Here is a 17,819-nt window from a genome sequence, read left to right as displayed (position 1 = left end):
GAAACGCCCGAAATTTCGTGATAGTCGAATGTACACACGTATATTTATTCCGTAATTCTTTTCCATAGTTCTCTTAAATCTAAAAAAATGCTTTCGATTTCGGCAGAGTAAAAAATGTATTATCTTTTGCTTTTGTTTAACTGTAAATAAACAGGCCCGGTTTCGAGGATTAAATAAGGTTATGGCAATTTTTATCACGGTCGCAGAAGGTCTTGACCGCAAGTTACACGGTTGAACTTTACGCCCAAATCGTGAAGTGTTCATAAGCAACAAGCAAAAAGGAACTCATGTTTGCAAGACTACGCAACACATGGAAGATTTTTCACGAGTTATACTTATTACTCGTCAACCTTGTCACCGTTTTTCTCCAAATAAAATCTTAGTCAAAATAATTTATGATTGCAATTATATTTAATTATTTGAGAATATTATGTGCGCATTTTTTTTTTTTACTTTTGCCAATTTTTAGGACAAAGGGTCACTCGTTAGAGCACTAGACGGCTATCGTTGGATGGCTTGACCGAGGAAAATTTGATTTTGTTTGACCTGGCTGCACGTAAACTTCTCTATCGAATGTACACTAATGGCTTTGTTGCCGGCCTAAGTCGCCAAATCGAAGGTAAATACAATAACACAGAACAGGAACATTATCTGGGAAAGTTCGGGACCACACGCCGAATTTTCTCACGCGACATGGTCAAACCCCAAACCTTAATTAGCGGCAGAAAGTACCGTATTCAAAGCTTAGACTATAATCTTTTCAATTTTACATAATGCTTATGTAAGAGATGATGTTTCTCTCCCTCTCTCCCTCTCTGTGATATTACTTCACATCAAGAAATTCCTATATGACCCGTAAAAGTAGCTAGATCGACGCGATAATGTTTCCAATGTTGCATATTTCTCGTAGATTTGTAATATTGTATTAGGGTTTTTTGTTGCTTTAGTATCTGCTGACACACAGTTAACCGGTCGCTAAATTCGAACCAGTGCATATGTTAACGGTCAAACAATGCTTAGGGGAAAGTTGTTGTGTTTCTTAACTATGAAATTCTCAATTTATTAATATGGTCTATCCTTGAAAAGAGAGAGTATCGACAATCGAAACGCGCGGTTAATAGCGAATGCACCAGAAGCACACCCGGTCTTTACTCAAGTTTCGTCCACCATATCCCAATAATAAAATGGGAAAACTTGTATTTGAATAAGAACAGATGGTCTTGAATAATGAACCGGGTAGGGTGGCAATATGGTAGTTTCAAGTGGAGACGTGGATAATTCACGTGAACTAAGTCCAAAAGCAATATGCAAGTTGACGATCAAGTTGCTTGGTCCGTCGTAAGTTGATTGATAGGATCACACACAACACACACACATTGGCATTAATCTCGAAGCCCAAAAGGCTTTAATTTCGTCTCCTTGTCTTATTTATTCATTTCTTTTATATCCCCCAGTTGAAGAGCAAAACCAGTGCAAGTGGACAAGAAATAAAATGAAACCCCTCTTTCTTTTCCTTTCCTCTTTACTTACTCCCATAAATACACCTACATGCATATATTTTCCTCAGAATTTTTCATGTATTCATCATTCTGCTATAAACCCTAAATTTGCTTCTCCATTCGCATACAGAGAGGGAGCCCAGAGAGATCGAAGAAATCCAGAAAATGCCTTCATCACTACAACTACATCGAATCAACCCCTCCCATCCCACCACTGTGACCGCCTCCACCGCCGCCATTGCTGCGAACTTCCACAAGCAAATTAAAGTAGTTGATGTCACGAGCCGAGCTGACGGGCTTCCTTGGTTTGAGCCGGTACCGGAATCTGTGGCCCAGTACCACACCCACGCGGTAGCCCCGAACCAGTGCTGCTCCGCTGTGGTCCAGACTGTCGACGCGCCTGTCTCCGCCGTGTGGTCCATGGTCCGCCGCTTTGACAACCCGCAGGCGTACAAGCACTTCCTCAAGAGCTGCCACGTGATAGACGGCGACGGCGATGTGGGAAGCCTCAGGGAGGTGCACGTGGTGTCGGGCCTCCCAGCGGTTTCGAGCATGGAGAGGCTCGAGATCCTTGACGACGAGCAGCATGTGATGAGTTTTAGCATTGTCGGGGGCGACCATCGGCTTGCGAACTACCGGTCGGTGACCACACTCCACTCCACGTCGGATGGGTCGGGTACGGTGGTGATCGAGTCCTATGTGGTAGATGTGCCTCACGGTAACACAAAGGAAGACGCATGCGTTTTTGTGGAAACGATCGTTAGGTGCAATTTGCAGTCTTTGGCACAGATCTTTGAGAGCTCAGCCAAGAGAAGCCAGCTAAAAGAGTCAGGATCATGATCATCATTTAAAGTTTTAATTGGTGGTCGCTTTGTTTTTGCTTCTGATACGGTTCAGGTACGCAGATCTCGGGTACCCGGCTTTGGGAATTCGGTTAGCTTATTAAGCTATCTCAGGTTGCACATGGTAGAAGAAGATAGAATATTATCACTGGTTTCTTTTCTTTTTTCCGGTCCTGTGTCAATTTGTTTCTTCTCTCTCTCTCTCTCTCTCTCTCTCTCTCTCTCTCTTTGTAGAGCGTTTCTTCATTATAATTTACCCATAGAAGAAGGGTAAGAACTCATCCTTTTATTTTTATTTTTATTTTTTTGTGGACATTACATGTCTTCTCGCTTTTACTTTTGACTTCGGGGTAATTACTAGGTTGTATTACTTTTGTAGTTTTTTGTGGATTTTAAATGGACATTGTGAATTTTCTTGCTGTTGGTAAGTTTATACTTTGCTCCCTTCTCTAAACAAACGTTATACAGACTTGGGAAAATCAATAAAACCTAGTTCTTGCATGAGGCTCTATATAAAGGAGCCAAGGGACTTGCTACTATTGCCCTTACAAACGAATGAAGATATTGTTTAGAGATAGTGCCAATATATAACTTAAACAGTCGTCCAATTGATTGCTCTCAGTGCATAGTACTAAGTAAAGGTAATAGACCTGCAGTTGCAATATCAATGCGTATGCCGACACAGTCAATAACGTCGGTAGCAAGAAACGAAGCTATGAGCCCAGGTCCAACATTAAAAATCAAAACAATCTCAGCAACACATTAACCCATAAGTATAATACTTCAATATGTATTAAGAACTCTTATTCCATAGATAGCATTTGGAGAGTTTAATATATACATGCTGAGGTTGCTCGCTAGAAGCGCGAGAGACATATGAACGAACTGTTTTCTAAAATCGAGAAAAAGATCGATGTTTCCGTTCAGATATTATTCTGTACGAACAGTCAGTTTACATCGGTGATATATATAATATATCTTCACCGGTTTTTGAAATGTTAGATACATACGACGCGAGCATTCCGGACATACGGTCCATTAAAATAAAATATATAATGCAGGTGTAAAAAAAGAAAATCCAATGTATTTACAAGCCACACGTCCTTTTGAGTTCTTTAAAGGGTGAATCCCCTAAAAAAACGCCAAACTTTAGGTCAAGTCATAAATCTGCTTCGAACTTTTTTTTGTTTCAGAAAAAATCCCAAACTTTAGGTCCAGTCCCAAATTTGCGCCGAACCTTTTTTTTGTCTCAGAAAAAACCCTAAACTTTAAGTTCAGTCCTAAATTTGACCCGAATTTTGTTTTATGTAAAAAAAAAAAGCAAATTTCAATTTTTTTTCAAAAAGTACCCCCGTGATCCAGTCTCAACTTGACGTGGCACTTCCACGTCGATAACAAATCCCCATCAACAAAGTAATGGGGCAATAGGTACAGACCGATGTCGCATTTCCACTTCAATAACAAATCAAATCAAATAAAAATTGTTGAAATTCTCCAAAATAAAACTATTCTAGGATATGAAAGTTAGGGACGATAACAAATCCATCCCAAATTTTTTTTAATTTAAAAAAAAACATAATTTTTAGGTTCAGTCCAAATTTACTCGGAACTTTTTTTTATCTAAAAAAAGCCCCATTATTTTGTTGATGTGGATTTGTTATCGACATGAAAGTGCCATGTCAAGTTGGGACTAGATAACGAGAGTATTTTTTGAAAATAAATTGAATTTTGGTGATTTTTTTTTACACAACAAAATTCGAGGCAGATTTGGGACTGGACTTAAAGTTTGGGGTTTTTTCTAAGACAAAAAAAAGTTCATGACAGATTTGAGACTAGACCTAAAGTTTGAGGTTTTTTCGGAGACAAAAAGAAAGTTCAGGGTAGATTTGGGACTTGACCTAAAATTTGAGGTTTTTTTGGGGAATTAGGTCATTCTTTAAAGCATAAATGAAAGAGCAAAGAGCCAGGGTGGCGGGATATTTTCATGGAGTCGGCAATGATATTTCTGTAGGCAAATCTGGGAAGCACAGTCATCAACAGCTGTGGAAGGAGAGAGAAAGAGCTAAAGGCAGAGAGAGGGAGGACCAAAAGAAAAACCCTGGTAGGAACTTTCCGTGCAAGTGCATGCGAGGCCATGTTGGGGTTTCATTAATGGTGTAAGGAAGAATACCAGTCTATTTATAAAAAATGAATGGGGAGGAAAGGAATCGACATCTTGCATGCAACTTGACCTCCTTAAGATAACCCAAGTTGATGTACGAAACAAGAGCAAGTTGCTTGATTTCGCTTTGCCCTTTTCCTTTCTTTATAAATATTCTCTAAGTGTTGGGGGTGGTTTTGGCAAGTGGGGGGCAAGGAGGCCTCCCCATCAATCGAGTGGTGTGGTTCCTCGTTTTTCTCTCGCGAGAATATGACCGATTCCAACCCATATTTCGTTTTTGTGTGCGCTCCACGAATGAGTTGACAACTCGAGACTTTTCGTGGAGAGAGGGAGAAAACAACTCACGAAATTTCTACCAAGAGTAATGGTCGGAATCTAACATATTCTTGTTATTGTTTGGTGCCTACTTGATTGGAGTTTCAACATTTATTGGAGCAAATTGCGTGGTCGTCGACTAGGGAGAAGAATTAATTAGATGGGAGATGCATGCCATCTCCAATCAGACAGTTTTCCAAATTTACTTCTCTTTATTGTGTGCTTCAGTAGAAAAGAAAATTGTTGCGGCGCTTTAAAATTTACTACTGATACGGGCATACAATTGAATATCGAAAAGTCCAAGATTGGCGCAGTTGGGTAGGGGCGTGAGGGATTTCCAGCGCAAGAAGTGGGCTTCGGGCCTGTTTGGTTCGGCTTTGGGGGAATGCATTTGGCAAAATGCAAATACCTTTGAGTTAAAGGGGTTTTCCGAAATGCAAGTAGTGTTTGGTAACGTGTCTTTTAAAATCACATTTGAAAACAACTTTGGTCTAAATACCGTTTGGTAAAATCTTAATTTTGTAAAGGACTTTTGCTAATATTTTTTTAAAAAAATTTTTTGGCCTGAACCAGCACCGCCGGCGACTGTCCGGCGACTGTCCGGCAGGCCAAAACGGCCGCCGGCCAACCTCCGGCGGCCAGATCTGGCCGCCGCCAGCCTCGCCTGAGGTCGGCCGACCTCCGGCGACCACCGCCTGGGGGTCGCCCGACCCCGGCGACCACCGCCTGGGGTCGCCCGACCTCACGCAGCGCTTGGGTCGCGCGATCCAGATCTGGGTCGCGACCCGAGCGCCGCCTGAGGCCGAGCGACCCCAGGCAGTGGTCGCCGGGGTCGAGCGACCTCGGCGACTGCCACCTGGGGGTCGGGCGACCTCCGGCGACCGCCGCCTGGGATCGCTGACCCCGGCGACCGCCGCTGGATCCGCTGACCTCGTGCGGTGCTGGGTCGCGCGACCCGCATCCGGGTCGCGCGACCCGAGCGCCGCTCGAGGTCGGGCGACCCTGAGCGCGGTCGCCGGGCCTCAGCGACCCAGGCGTGGTCGCCGGAGGTCGGCCGACCTCAGGCGGCGGTCGCCGGACCCTCGAGCGGCCTCCGGTGTGGCTCCTTGGGCGCGATGAACAAGAGCGGAATGAACAGTGCCACTTGCATTCCGAAAATGCTACTTCCCCAATGCTCCTTCAACCCTCCATTTAGCCAAAGGCCCTTAGGAAGCTTTGGAGATGCAATTGCATCTCCTCAAAGCTTGCAAAAAAAATTGCCAAACAAGTTTGCATTTGCCCAAGGGCCTTTAGAGCCCCAAAGCAGCATTTGAATGCTAAACCAAACAGGCCCTTCATCTGTTTGAGTCTCACCAACTACGTGCAAATTGCTACCGGTTAAGGCTAAGAGTTTGGACCTTTACCAATTTAGAGACAATTGTTGAAAAAGTCATAAGCTTATATTGTACGACGCCCAATTCAATTATAAACATTTCAATTTAGACCAAATTAAATCCAAATCTTTATGACGATTTGTCAATGTAGTCCTCCTGACCAATTTTGGCCTCAAATCGCTAATGTGGACGCCGACCATTTTACGTGGCACGACTGGCTCTGACGTGAATAGTTTTTTGTAATTTTTAGAAAAGAATTCTGAATTTTTTTATGCATTTTTATTTTTTCGTTTCTTTTCTTTTCTTTTTCTTTCACTGTTCATCTTCCCGAAAGGGCCAGTAGTGATCAATCAACTACCGGCCTTGTATATCCCCTATTTTTTTAGGAAAACAATAAAAAACAAAATATTCATAAAATTTTAAAATATATATTAATCGTCCACGTCAGCACCAGCCATGCCACATAGGTAACTAACGATGACTAGACCGCCACATCAGCTATTTCCATTCAAAATTGGCCAGAAAGATCGAATTGGTAAATCTTCAAAATGTTCCGAACTAAACTGGCCAAATTGAAAATTTTAAGACTGAATTGATAGTTATACAATAGATTTAGGACTTTTTGGATAATTTTTCTACCAATTCATGAGATTTGTAAGGTGTTTTAGGAGCTTTCAAGTAACCAGGTCTCAATTCCCGTGCCCTATATTATAAAAGAAGAATCTCAAAAATTAATAATCATTCCATTAATTGGTACCAATGGAACAAGCTCAAACACCAATCTACAAGAGCCACTTGAGGTAATTACCCTTTCACTCGGAGTGAACAAAAATAAGCTGAAACATAAGTTCATTTTTGCCATATTTGAAATATTTTGTCTGTCAAACAGATTGAGTTAGTATACACAATACTAGCAAATGTGTACATGCATTGCGCATGTAAGAAATTGACATTTAAAATATTTATAAAAAAAAACACCGGTCGAGAAATATTTCAATCATCGAATAATTGAACGAAATTAGTGATGAAAATACACAATACAAAGACATTGTACGAACATACGTGGAAAGAGAAAATTGTTTCAAAATTTAAGATCTTTGTAGGAATGTTGTCGTGGGATAGAAAAATCTTCCGATCTCAATATCACTACACGCGAGGATAAAATAAAATCATGTATTTACGCATTCGCTCACGTACACAATGCTTATAAAAATAAATAATTAAAGACAATTAGTTGAAGAAAAAAGCGACTGAGATTAATTAAAAATAAGAGTTTCCTTTTGCTTTATATAATCAATAATTATTAGACCATTGAAGCATAGTAAAAGGAAGCACTTTGGTAGCATTTGGTGGAGAGCAGCCCAAAACATCTAATCTCAGACGTGGATTGTCGACTTCATTCCTTTCTCTTTTTGCTCTCTTTTCTCTATCCCTCTTGTTTTTTCCCACATATTTTTATTTATTATTTTTATTCACATTTCTTACTTCCAAAATGTATTTTCGTGAGAAATTTACCTTCCAGCCGGGAACCCATCGTTGACGTTTCTGATATCAATTACTTGAGATCATGTCGCTTCAAATGTTAGTAGTTTGCACCACCATCCATATATTGAAAGGATAATTTCTTTGTATTGTCTAGACATGACCGAATGTTTCTGTAATTTACATTAAAGTGAAACTTCCTTTATCTGCGTAGCGATGTATACATAGCTGTACGAATTCGATCGTTAAATAGTTACTCAGAACATATCTACATTCTTCAAGTTAAGTTATGTAGATCTAATGGCGAAGTCCACCATGACCATATATCCATAGACACAATGAAATACGTAATTTCCGACGATATGCGTGTATTGGAAATATTTTTCGATAGAATCGTGATGATTTAAATAAAAGTTTGGACTCGTGATTTCCGTGCTAGTATTTACGTGACCCAGAGAAACATTTATCTCTTAGCAATCTCTAACACACCAAATTCCAATTGGTAGTATAAGAAAGAAGTGATTGACTTGAAGTCTCTTAGCAAAGTCGACTTCGATCACCCAATTGAACGGTGGGATGGTCCAAACGGAATATTCAACAAAGCCCATGAGATTGGACTTCGTGTTTTGGTCTATTAGGCCGAGCAGGGCCCATTCTAAAAAAAACCAATAGTAACCATAAAAATTAAAAATTTAAAGAAAAACTTATTTTGGAACTCGTGAATCGTGACCTCCTACCATATCTTAAAAAATAAATTCAATACTTTCAAAAAATTTCAAATTTACTATACATGAAAGCCAATTGCTGGTAGCTGCCCTTCCATTCCTTTGTCTATAGTGTTTTCCAGAAAAATAAGGAAGAAGATCAAGAACATATTCATTTGATGACAGAACCCCATTTTCTGGGCACTCCCCATGATCATCAAGGATAAAAGAGCTTAGTGAAGAGAAGCTCGTTCCAAGTATCTTGAAGGCCGGGCAAGCACCAATGCACGCAATCGGCATAGCTCGCGGGGTTGGCCAGTTGCTCGGCCGTGAGCGGATTCCACTGCTTCTTGTAGATGGAGGTGTGCGCGTCTCTGCGATAGCTTGAGAGCTGAGTGATGTTGAGGAGCGTGATGGGGACTTTGGTCTTGCTGAACACCTCCCCGATCACCCGCATCACGCTCTTCCGGCAATCCGAGCCCCAGTAGTTCGGGTCCTCGATCATCGTCGTCTCGTTGTAGCAGTTGCCGCCTGGTTCGCCGCCCCAGTCGATGCTCCTGCATACCACCACAGCGTTTGCAGAAATCGTCATCAAGATTTAGTTTGACAGATACATCGTTACATGCTACAGAAAAACGCATCGTCATGTGTATGTGCAGAATTAATACGGATTCCATTTAGTTTGTGCCAACTTTGTATTCTTATTGAATCAAATTCTGTTAGCTGAATGAAATGGAAGAAGATAGGGAATCAGAACTCACTTTCCATGTGAAGGTGACATGCTAACAAAGAAGACCCTTGTCTTTTTCGGGTCCATATTCATTTGAGCCCATCTCAACATGCTATTCATTCCCATTCTGTAAGCATCCTCTGTTGACAGCTCCACCACATCCTTCACCTCATCATCGAATGAACCTTTCCTACAGAGAAGTAAAAGTAAAACCACAATTAGATCTCCCATTTCAATTTGATTGGGTCACAAGGAAAGTCAAAAGAATGAAAAGCAAAGTCGAGACATATTAGACGAGAGACGTAGAGATATTACAGGACTTTCATCGTCAGCCCGGTCATCCACCATAGGTAGGTATTGAACACCATCATGTCGGCTCCTTTCCAATGCTTCCCATGCGTGTTGATCGACCCTTTCCTCACGATCCGATCGGATATCCTGTGAACTACTGCGTCATCTGAATTCGACTCCAGAAGAAACGGTGCCCAGTAGAATTCGATCGTCGCATTGTAATCCTATAACCGAAAGCGGATAATATGTCACAAATAAGAACGTGCCTTAATGTGAGAACATTAGTGGTTTTATGTTGGAGATCCGCAGAAACCAGTTTCGCACCTTCGCAGTGAAAACAGTGAGCGAACCGAACGTTTCCATCGATTTGGCGCCTTCAGGGATGGCTGATTGGAGAAGACAAACCATGGACACAAACTGTCCCCTATTTAGCGAATCTCCGACGAACATCATCTTCTTCCCTCTCAGTGTCTCAAGCATTAGTGTGGCATTAAAGCTGCAATCATTATTTTGGTGACAAAGTCATGAAATTTGATCATGGGAATCATAAGATGATACTGGACAATTCTGTTCACGAATCAAGTGATCTCAAACGTCGAATGATGTAGTGCCCCATTAGACACGGGCAATCAATGCCTAAGATTTTGGCCTGGATTACAATTGATCGAGTTTATGCAGGAAAAATCTTCCCAAAAAGAAAAAGTCAAGGCCTAAAAAAAGTCCGGACTTTCTTTCCTTATAAGCGAGGACTTTGACCCTCCCAAAAGGATCAAAACAAAGAAGCAAAAAGGTGGGAATAGTATAAGAAAAAAAATAGAACAAGAGATGCCTAGACGTGCAATGTGCTCAGCCTGCAGATCTTCAATACTCTCTTGGGTCCAATGCGCCATTTAATTAAAATAAGGACTTCGACGCACTATGCACGCATGTTCGATGATTCTCACAAAATTGTAAGTGGAATTTTTGCAAAATTTTCCGGCGATATCCAGATAATTATTAAAAAAAAAAACTTAGACAACAAAGGAAAGTAGGACGTATGTGAAAATCAAGAAGAAACTGGAATCTAGAGATGTTAAGTGAAGTGAATATGGTCAATTTCGTGAGAGACCACTCCTCACATCTTTCCTTTTAGAGTAGTATAGATAGGCGGAGTAGAACAATGCAAAGTCGCCAAACAAATTAATTGGCTTGGAATTGCTAAACAGAATTTGTTTTGTGGACTATGAACAAATATAACGAGGTGAGATTTAAGTTCATATGGACTTTTTAGGCATATATTCTTTGAGTAATGGAATTTACCTGGGAAGATTACAGCCATCAGGTTGCCATCTCCAGAACTGATACTCCTTATCAGGCCTTCCATGTTCTTGGCAAGTCAACTGAGGCTGGATGTACGGACAATCCGATTCTTCATAATGGGGTCGCGTCGACTTGTCCCTCACCCACCTCCCTCTGAAGATATCGCAACCTTCCTCTGTCTTCCCAATGGCAAACGGCAACGAACCTGCCTCGCCACTCTTCCTCTCTATTTAGGAAGAAAGAAAAAACATTGCCAATACAATTTGGTGAAGAACTTTTTGAACGTAAATAACTCTTATGCAAGATATATGTTAAACCGCGGCATCTAAAAGTTGTAATCTGACCCTGATGCCTCAAATGATGCAAATAAAGTTTCAAACAATGCCACGCTTAAAGTCGGAATGATCTGACGACCGAATCCTTGGTGATCGAAATGATCGTGGCTGATGGCAAACCAAGTTTTTGTACTCTACGTATACTCCAATTCTAAAGAATCTTTTGATTTTTGCAACTACTAAGAATTAATAACATGGACGAAGATGATGCAACAGTTGAATTCGGTCAGCAAACATGTGAGCTCACCGGCTGTGGACAGAAGCCAGGTCGAGACGGAGCCGAGCTGGAGCTCTTGGTTGAACATGCACATGAAGTCTTCGCCATATAGGACCGTGACGAAGAGGATGAAGGCCAATAATGTGAAGAGGTACGGAGAGAGACGTGCTTTTCTCAGCACAGAAGGAGAAGAAGATGGAGATATAGAGATGGGCGGCTTCATTATCTTAGGTCGTGTCTCTCTCAGACTCTGTGATGGAAAGCTTCTACTCAAATACAGCTGTGGATGATGAGTTGTCGCATGTTCATTACTTGGGATTTTTGAACGAGTATAGGAATGATACAAGCAATGCCAAAGGGTAATGTTCACCTGACGTGGATATGGTTGAATCTTCACGTTGATCATCTGGGAATTGAACTGGGGTCAGAGGTGTTTTCAAGTTATCTAGGGTTATGATGGAGAGGTTAAGTAAATCTCACCATCAAGTTCACATTTTCTCGCTAGAAGAAATCCTTCCACTGAACCATGCTCTCATACAGTGATTAGCCTTACTTCTATTTCCATAGCTTATACTTATAGCTGATATAATATATGCTTACATCAAGTTGATGACAGGTGAAGTGGAATGAATAGTTGCCATCACAAAAGAGGAGGGCGTGATGATGAAGAATAGCACTGACCATCAAGCTTAAAGGAAAACTATGATGTCGCTTGGCTGCTAAGGCAAGGTCACCGGAAAAGATTGCACATCATTATCATTACTTTATATATGCAACTATGTAAATACAAGCGTGTGATGTTCAAATAAAGATGAAAAGCTTTGGGACAAGTTAGGGTTTTTTATATTATATTTAATCTTCTTTCTAGAGGTTGTAGGTGAAGAAAAAAACATTTGGTGATGTTTCAGCATTAAAATGATTGGTCACTCTTTTAACTTGCTTCCTCACTCCAATAGTCATTCCCCATTAGTCAATATTCAGATCTCAAGCCACGTATATATTAAAAGGCTTAATAGCGAGATATCAACCAAAATCATAGTATAGAATTCAATGATGTTGACGTTAATAATGCACATTGAATCTTCAATTGATTCACGGAATCATTAGGAGCTCTTTAATCTATTTATGGTGCGTCGTTTGTTTTGCTAATGAGTGGTTGCACATTCATGATCGACGAGTTCTAATGATGGGACTCGGTCTCGCACAATCGACTGGTGAGATTTAGGCTGATTTTTATCTCCCTTTCATTCGCATAATCTTTTTGGTCGTTGGGTTTTCATTGTGCTCAACTACAAAAGAATTTTTTAAGTTGGATATCTAGCTCGTGACCACAAGAAAGAGTTTACCACAAGCTAGACACTACAAAAAAACCAAAATTTTGCCACGGAAAATTAGCGACGAAAAATTTTTCGTCGCTAATTTACGACAAAATTTGCGACAAAAAATAAACTCGTCGCTGATTTGCGACGAAAAAAAAAATTCGTCACTAATTTGCGACGGAATTTGCCACGAAAAATATATTCGTCGCTAATTTGCGACAGAAAAAAAAATCCGTTGCTAATTTGCGACGGAAATAACTTTGGCGGGACGTTCCTGACTATTTTTATAGTTCGTCGCTAATTAGCGATGAAAATAAACTTTCGCCGCATATTTCCAATTATTTTTATAGTTCGTCGCTAATTAGCGACGAATTCAAATTCATTGCTAATCCCATCACAAATTAGCGACGAATTTGAATCTGTCGCTAATTAGCAATGAAATTAGCGACGAACTATAAAAATAGTTGGGAATGTGCGGCGGAAGTTTATTTTCGTCGCTAAATTCGTCGCAAATTAGCGACGGAATTAGCGATGAAGTATAAAATTCGCAGCACTTTCCCAACTATTTTATTTTCGTCGCTAATTCCGTCGCTAATTAGCGATGAAATTTGCGGCTAATATTTTTTCGTCGCAAATTAGTGACGGAATTTGCGACGAAAAGTAAATTCGTCGCTAATTTGTGACGGAATTTGCCACGAAAAATATATTCGTCCCTAATTTGCGGCGGGAAAAAAAATTCGTCGCTAATTTGCGACGGAATTAGCGATGAAAATAACTTTGGCGGGACATTCCGGACTATTTTATAGTTCATCGCTAATTCCATCGCTAATTAGCGACGAAAATAAACTTTCGCCGCACATTCCCAACTATTTTTATAGTTCGTCGCTAATTAGCGACGAATTCAAATTCATCGCTAATTCCATCGCAAATTAGCGACAAATTTGATTCCGTCGCTAATTAGCGACGAAATTAGCGACAAACTATAAAAATAGTTGCGAATGTGTGGCGAAAGTTTATTTTCGTCGTTAAAGTCGTTCCAAATTAGCGATAGAATTAGCGATGAACTATAAAATTCGCGGCACGTTCCCAACTATTTTATTTTCGTCACTAATTCCGTCGCTAATTAGCGACGAATTCAAATACGTCGCTAATTTGCGACGAATTAATAAAAATTCGTCGCTAAATTCGTTCCAGAACAATGTTCGTGGCAAAAGTAAAAAAATTTTGTGCAAATTAGCGATGAATTTTGCCACGAATAAGTTCGTCGCAAATTACTAACCAAAAAAAAATTTGGTGGCAAATTAGCAACGAATTTTGCCACAAATACAGTTCGTGGCTAATTAGCCACGAATAATTAGCGACGAATTTTGCCACGAAAAATTAACGACGAATTTTGCCACGAATAATTAGCGACGAATTTTGTCACGAATACAGTTTGTGGCTAATTAGCGACGAATTTTGCCGCGAATATATTTCGTCGCAATTTAGCGACAAAAATTGAAATTTTTCGTCGCTAAATTTTTCGACGCCGAATTGGCAACGAAATTTTTTTTGTCGCAAATTCGTTTACCTACGAATTTTTCCATTTTTTTCATGGCAAAATTCGTCGCTAAAACCTACTTTTTTGTAGTGAGAATGCTAGATAATAATCAACGAACCTTATAATTTATATCATCCTAATCTAGGTTAAAATTTCTCAATTGTCGGTCCTTGGTGTGATTATAGTATTCTCTACTGTCCAGGGCCAAAAAGAAAATATATCGTAAAGAAAAATTACAAAAAAAGTCATAAACATATTGCAATTGTGCAATATCAAACACAAACATTTTTTAATGCCAATTTAGTCCTAAACCTTTTGCATTTGTACCAATTCAGTGTATCTGGCTAATTTGACTGGCCGGAGCTAACATGGACGCCGGATGTCCTACGTGGCGCAGCTAATGCTGACGTGAATAATTTTTAATAATAATTTTAATTTTTTTTCTTTTCTTTCTCTTTTTTTTCTTCCCTTCTTTATCTAGCCGATCGCCGGACCTCAGCGATCAGCTAGAGGCGAGGGTCGGGAGGTCAACCTTGTCGACCTCTGGCGAATCTTGTCCCACCGGCCACTGGCGAGGTCGACGAGGCTGACCTCGCTAGATCTAGCGAGTTCACGCCTCGCCCAGCCATGGCGAGGCTCAACTAGTGAGGGCATGGCGAGACTCCGTCACCTCATCATTGCTTGCAATGTATGTTGCCTCTCTCTCTCTCTCTCTCTCTCTCTCTCTCTCTCTCTCTCTCCATTTTTCAATTTGCTCTTGTTCGAATTGATCGTTTGAGGAATTGGTAATCAGATGTGACTGACTCTTCTTGATTAGGGCATCTGGAGTTCATTTGTTGATTCTTTCAATCTGTCAACCTCACCCTCACCCTTGCTGGTGGTTGACGAGGGCAAGCTTTGCTAGAGGCTGGTGAGCCTTGCCTTTGGCCGGTCGCCGAGGTCCAGTGACAGATTAGAGGAAGAAGGGAAGAAAAAAAAAGAGAGAAAGAAAAGAAAAAAAGGAAAAAATAATTCAAAAAAATATTAACATGTTATTAAAAATTATCCATGCCAACGTCAGTTGCGCTACGTATGATAGCCAGCTTCCATGTTAGCGTTGGCCAATCAAAATTGGTTGAATGGACCGAATTGACACAAATACAAAAAATTTAGGACTCAATTGATAAAAAAAAATAGATTTAAAATTGAATTGACATAATTGCAATAAATTTTGGACTTTTTGTTAATTTTCCCTATATCATACGCACAACAATCAATTATCTATTGTCAGAAAACTGAATAATAATAATTATTGCCAACACTTACCAAGAAAAAAGAAAAGAGGTAAATATTACCAACAGGTAGAGGTGTCAAAATGGGTCTTAAACCCATATATGACCCATTTAAAAATAAATGGGTCATATATGGGTCACTTTAATTTTAAAGAGTCAACCTTAAATGGGTTTTAAATTTTAAAGCTTAAAGATAAATGGGTCTAAATGGGTTGAGTTTGGAACCCATGTCCAACCCATCTACTAGACCCATCCACACTCTCTCTCTTTACAAAAATATTTAAAAAAATCGAAATTTAATTATTTTTATTTTTTCTCTTTTTCTTTTATTTTTTCTTTTTTCTTTTCTCTTCTTTCTTTTTCTTTTTTTTTTATTTGGCCGACCACCGGCCACCGGGACGGGACAACCTCGCCGATCTGGCGAGCCTCGAGCTCGCCCGATTCCGGCGACCTCGAGGCTCGCCCTATCCCGGCGAGGCTCCAGCCTCGCCGATCTAGCGAGACTCGAGCTCGCTGGCCTCGGGCGAGCTCTACCTCGCCGGATCTGGCGAGGTGGAGCCTCGGCTGAGGCCGGCGAGACTCGAGCTCGCCCGAGGCTGGCGAGCTCGAGCTTCGCCGGCCTTGGCCGAGGCTCAAGCCTCGCCGATATGGTGAGCCTCGAGCTCGCCTGATTCCGGCGACCTCGAGGCTCGCCCGATCCCGGCGAGGCTGGAGCCTCGGCCTCGCCAGATCGGCGAGAACGAGCTTCGCCGGCCTCCGGCGAGCTCGTCCTCGCCTGGCCGGCGACCGGTGATCGGCCAAAAATAAAGGAAAAAGAAAAAAATAAAAATAATTAAAAATTCGATTTAAAAAATAAAAAATATTAATTTTTTTTATTTTCTTAGATAATGACTTTATGAAATATATTTTCTAGAAATGTCGCATTTTTCGTAAAACAAATAGAACCTCAATTTTAAAAAAAATTATAAAAATTTTTTACTAACTTTGTATTGCATAAAATGTTTTAGCAGTATAATTTAAAAAAAAATCATAAGAAACAAGTATTCCTAGATTAGGTTAAATATAAAAGTATTTTAGCAATATGGGTCGGATCGGGTATGGGTGGGGTATGGGTCGAGTCGGGTATGGGTCGAGATATTTACACTATGAATAAATGGGTCATAAACGGGTTAATGGGTCAATTTGGGTCGGACCATTTATGACCCGACCCAAACTCGACCCGACCCACCCGTTTAACAGATCTAGCAACAGGCAACCATCAGATCTATTAAACTATAAGAGAAATGTAAATATCCTTATCTATCATCCTACGTTCGGATGAACAAGCATGTGTAACAAGTGATCCCTACTCATCAATTTGATGAGCGATGCTGTTCAATTATGCATGTGCTCAATTCATACATGTGTTACAAGCAATCACTTTAAAAAATATATTTTTTAAATAGTTCATTTTTGGTGATGGTAAATTTGCCCCTTTGCACAAAGGTGAAAGACTGAATATTTAAGCCCAACGAGTATCCATTGGACGAACGTGCTTGGATTTAAAAATTATTCTAGCCTTTTGTTGGCCAAATAACCCTAGCTTATTTTTATTTTTATTTACCCTAGCTTATTTGAGTGTTGGACAAAAGAAGGTTCTTTTTCTGTCGCAATGTATCTGGTGCAAAGTCTAAGGACATAGTTGCCGGGACCAGAGCCTCTAGATCTGGGGCGATGAAAGGGGCGCAATGCTCCTTTACAGGAATATATAGTATATATCGTTTTCGTGATGCATTTTTCTTTTGAAATAGAAAAAGTTTGAATCGAAAGAAAATGGGAAATTACTTGCATGGACTTGGATTCCCAAGATCTAATTGATCTTGTGGGACTCACGTGAGACTCACAAAATCAACGATTGTGATCTACCCGGCCTAATGGACCCATGTCCAGGAAGAAGTTCCCAAGAAAATGAGGTCCAACCTTAAACAAGCAAAACCTCAAGCTTCTAATATCAGAATGCATGAAGAATGTTACATTAACTCTCTCTCTCCCCCTCCCTGAGTTACGACCTTTTTTCATCTCTTCAACTTATGAAGGGAATGGATTTGACCTAGATCTCTCCCTCCCCTCCCTTAATGCTTTTATTTTTATTTCCTCTTGTTTATTTCCTTACTCTCCCAATCTAATTTTAGATCTGGGAGCTTTGCTCTTCCGATCTGAGATTTGTGAGCTTTTCTCTCCAATCTATTTCTAGATTTAGCATTTTTAATGCATAAGTACTTCACTTTCAGTTTTAATGGTGTTCACAGCAACTTTGGAATCAAATTTGTGCTCATTCAATGTATTTTTTGTTAAAAGTTTGGCGTCTCGTACTTGCTAAATGCCTTGCTCTAACAGGTGTTAGATCTGAGTTTGTTCAATATGTTTATGTTGTCTCCATGCGGTGATGGTATTGAGGACGC

General features: G+C 40.4%; 2 protein-coding genes across 5 annotated transcripts; one reads left to right on the top strand and one right to left on the bottom strand.

Moving 5' to 3' along the window:
* Positions 1–1,373: 1,373 nt before the first annotated feature.
* LOC115670434 (abscisic acid receptor PYL4-like) lies at positions 1,374–2,751 on the top strand. The gene has a single exon (XM_030592079.2). The coding sequence runs from the start codon at positions 1,665–1,667 to the stop codon at positions 2,337–2,339; it is 675 nt and encodes a 224-aa protein (XP_030447939.1). The 5' UTR covers positions 1,374–1,664; the 3' UTR covers positions 2,340–2,751.
* Positions 2,752–8,413: 5,662 nt separating this feature from the next.
* On the bottom strand, positions 8,414–11,801 carry LOC115665301 (protein trichome birefringence-like 33). Of its 4 annotated transcripts, XM_056312933.1 has the most exons (8): positions 11,729–11,801; positions 11,619–11,654; positions 11,279–11,528; positions 10,697–10,922; positions 9,722–9,893; positions 9,422–9,621; positions 9,138–9,296; positions 8,414–8,933 (listed from the first exon to the last, which is right to left on the bottom strand). In XM_056312933.1, exons 1-8 carry the CDS (start codon positions 11,729–11,731, stop codon positions 8,594–8,596), a joined length of 1,386 nt encoding a protein of 461 aa, XP_056168908.1. In that variant the 5' UTR covers positions 11,732–11,801; the 3' UTR covers positions 8,414–8,593. The 4 variants fall into 4 exon arrangements, with proteins under 4 accessions (XP_056168908.1, XP_056168909.1, XP_056168907.1 ...); XM_056312934.1 differs by having other exon boundaries at positions 11,619–11,799; XM_056312932.1 differs by having other exon boundaries at positions 11,279–11,654; positions 11,729–11,783.
* Positions 11,802–17,819: the final 6,018 nt, after the last annotated feature.

Source organism: Syzygium oleosum, unplaced genomic scaffold (assembly GCF_021117445.2).
Source record: "Syzygium oleosum isolate NSW1041296 unplaced genomic scaffold, Sole_v2.1 Sole_v2.07, whole genome shotgun sequence".
Taxonomy (NCBI): domain Eukaryota; kingdom Viridiplantae; phylum Streptophyta; class Magnoliopsida; order Myrtales; family Myrtaceae; genus Syzygium; species Syzygium oleosum.
The sequence above is the reverse complement of the archived record's forward strand: the minus strand, read 5'-3'. Positions and strand labels throughout refer to the sequence as shown.

What these genes read in the sequence shown, in the direction of transcription:
- LOC115670434 (XM_030592079.2), top strand. Translation starts at nt 1,665, where the DNA reads ATGCCTTCATCACTACAACTACATCGAATCAACCCCTCCCATCCCACC.
- LOC115665301 (XM_056312932.1), bottom strand. An exon ending in CTGGCTTCTGTCCACAGCCG is followed by an intron (nt 10,923 to 11,278) that starts GTGAGCTCACAT and finishes CTTCCTAAATAG; the next exon opens with AGAGGAAGAGTGGCGAGGCA. An exon ending in TCACTGTTTTCACTGCGAAG is followed by an intron (nt 9,622 to 9,721) that starts GTGCGAAACTGG and finishes TTTCGGTTATAG; the next exon opens with GATTACAATGCGACGATCGA.